This window comes from Trichoplax adhaerens, genomic scaffold (genome assembly GCF_000150275.1).
Source record: "Trichoplax adhaerens TRIADscaffold_354 genomic scaffold, whole genome shotgun sequence".
Taxonomy (NCBI): domain Eukaryota; kingdom Metazoa; phylum Placozoa; class Uniplacotomia; order Trichoplacea; family Trichoplacidae; genus Trichoplax; species Trichoplax adhaerens.
In genome coordinates this window covers 1-1,622 of record NW_002061231.1, presented here as the reverse complement: position 1 = coordinate 1,622, position 1,622 = coordinate 1, and the positions used below count along the sequence as shown (strand labels likewise).

Here is a 1,622-nt window from a genome sequence, read left to right as displayed (position 1 = left end):
GTATCATTTTTACTCGATATTTATTTATTAGAACTGAAAAGAAAACATGAAGAAGGAAATGATACTCAGCAAATCGATACTAAATCTCATAATGACAATGTAAAAAAATCGATTGATGGAGAAAAAGGCAAAAATCAGCGGTAAGTCACTGTATCATGTAGTATATTGATTTGATGTAAAAACATTGGAAAAAAGCTTTATTGCGACTAAATTTATAAAACTCTTAATATTTTGAGAAAGTGTAATCACTACTATGATTTAATTAAACATAACATAATTCTGCCCTAATGCCGAAATATTCTCCACGCTTTATTAGAGATGCGTCAGTCTTACACCAAAACAATGTGGAAGCAAAAGGTTTCGTGTCAATGCTATGACTATTTAATTTTATTAGTTTTGACTATTTTTCATAAGGTTAAATACGAATTTTATTTTCATACCAATATCGCCACTTTTTAGCTACTTCCCGAGGGCCAGATCCAACCAAGCCCAAGCGTAGAAAGGCGAAGGATATTAGGAGAGAGAAAAAATTGGAAAAGCTCTCAAGAGAGTCAGACATGGTAAATTTAGTAATGGGAATCATACTGGAATGTTAGCTAAGCCGCACTTTGAAATAGATTGTAAAAATTTTAATACTACCTTCGTCATAATTTAAATTTTCTACATAATGACCGCTGGGTAATTTTATCGTACCACTTCAGACCACGGAACAAATAAAGAAGCACATTGAGGAAGCAAAGGAGAAAGAAGTGAAAGAAAACATACAGAAACGCGTACAGATATTGGACGAACTTTTTAAGCAAATGGCGCCTACTTTAACCCCTGGTCATAAGTTAGAGGTCATATGTATTCATTATTGATTAATTTTAAACTTTTTTATTGCATTACTGTAACATTACACTCTATAATTCCTCTACTAAGATCTGCTTGTTTTATTGCTGTTATACAGGTTAAACTTGTATTAGCAGATCGAAGCCTTCCTCAATTTCAGCTAACGTTTAAAAAATCGCACGAAATATATCAGAAATATCAGATGGCAATCCATAATGATAGACCCGACGAATGCGATGAAGGGCAGGTAATATTGCTGTACTTGACTTATCTCGTCATTCGGTTACTTCTGTTACCATATTAACAAGTACAGCTTTACAAATAAGTTTGTATAGGGCATTTTATAGTTACACTTTATTTTTTTCTAGTTTAAACGTTTCCTGGTCGATACTGCGTTAATGGTATGTAGATAAAGAATTAATTAATATTTACGACCTAACTTTACTCTCTTAAAACCAACTTATCATTATCATTAAACTATAGGATGTACTTATTCTGTTCTCTGTATTATATATTAATGTTTTAAAACTATCCCTCTTTCTTATTAATTTAGTTTGAACGATCTCCAGAATTTCCTAGTACTGGATGTGGAACCTTTCACCAACAATATTATCTGGATGGTAAGAGTACTTCAAACCCCTGTAATTTACGTATAAAGTTTATACTTTATTTCTTGCGAACTTAATTTTACTGTCATTAACTATTGTATTACTGATCGTACTTTAGGTGAGCTCATTGCTGTTGGTGTATTGGATATTTTACCGCAGAGTTTATCTTCTGTCTATTCTTTA

At 32.1% G+C, this 1,622-nt stretch overlaps 1 protein-coding gene across 1 annotated transcript in view; it reads left to right on the top strand.

Moving 5' to 3' along the window:
• TRIADDRAFT_62699 (uncharacterized protein) overlaps window positions 1-1,451 on the top strand; it is a gene marked incomplete at both ends in the record, with an annotated part of 4,096 nt that extends 2,645 nt beyond the window's left edge. Inside the window, 7 exons of the mRNA XM_002118644.1 lie at window positions 32-140; window positions 317-357; window positions 460-560; window positions 702-839; window positions 950-1,078; window positions 1,200-1,232; window positions 1,385-1,451. Coding sequence (XP_002118680.1) covers window positions 32-140; window positions 317-357; window positions 460-560; window positions 702-839; window positions 950-1,078; window positions 1,200-1,232; window positions 1,385-1,451 — 618 coding nt within the window. The remainder of the gene's footprint in view (window positions 1-31; window positions 141-316; window positions 358-459; window positions 561-701; window positions 840-949; window positions 1,079-1,199; window positions 1,233-1,384) is intronic.
• Window positions 1,452-1,622: the final 171 nt, after the last annotated feature.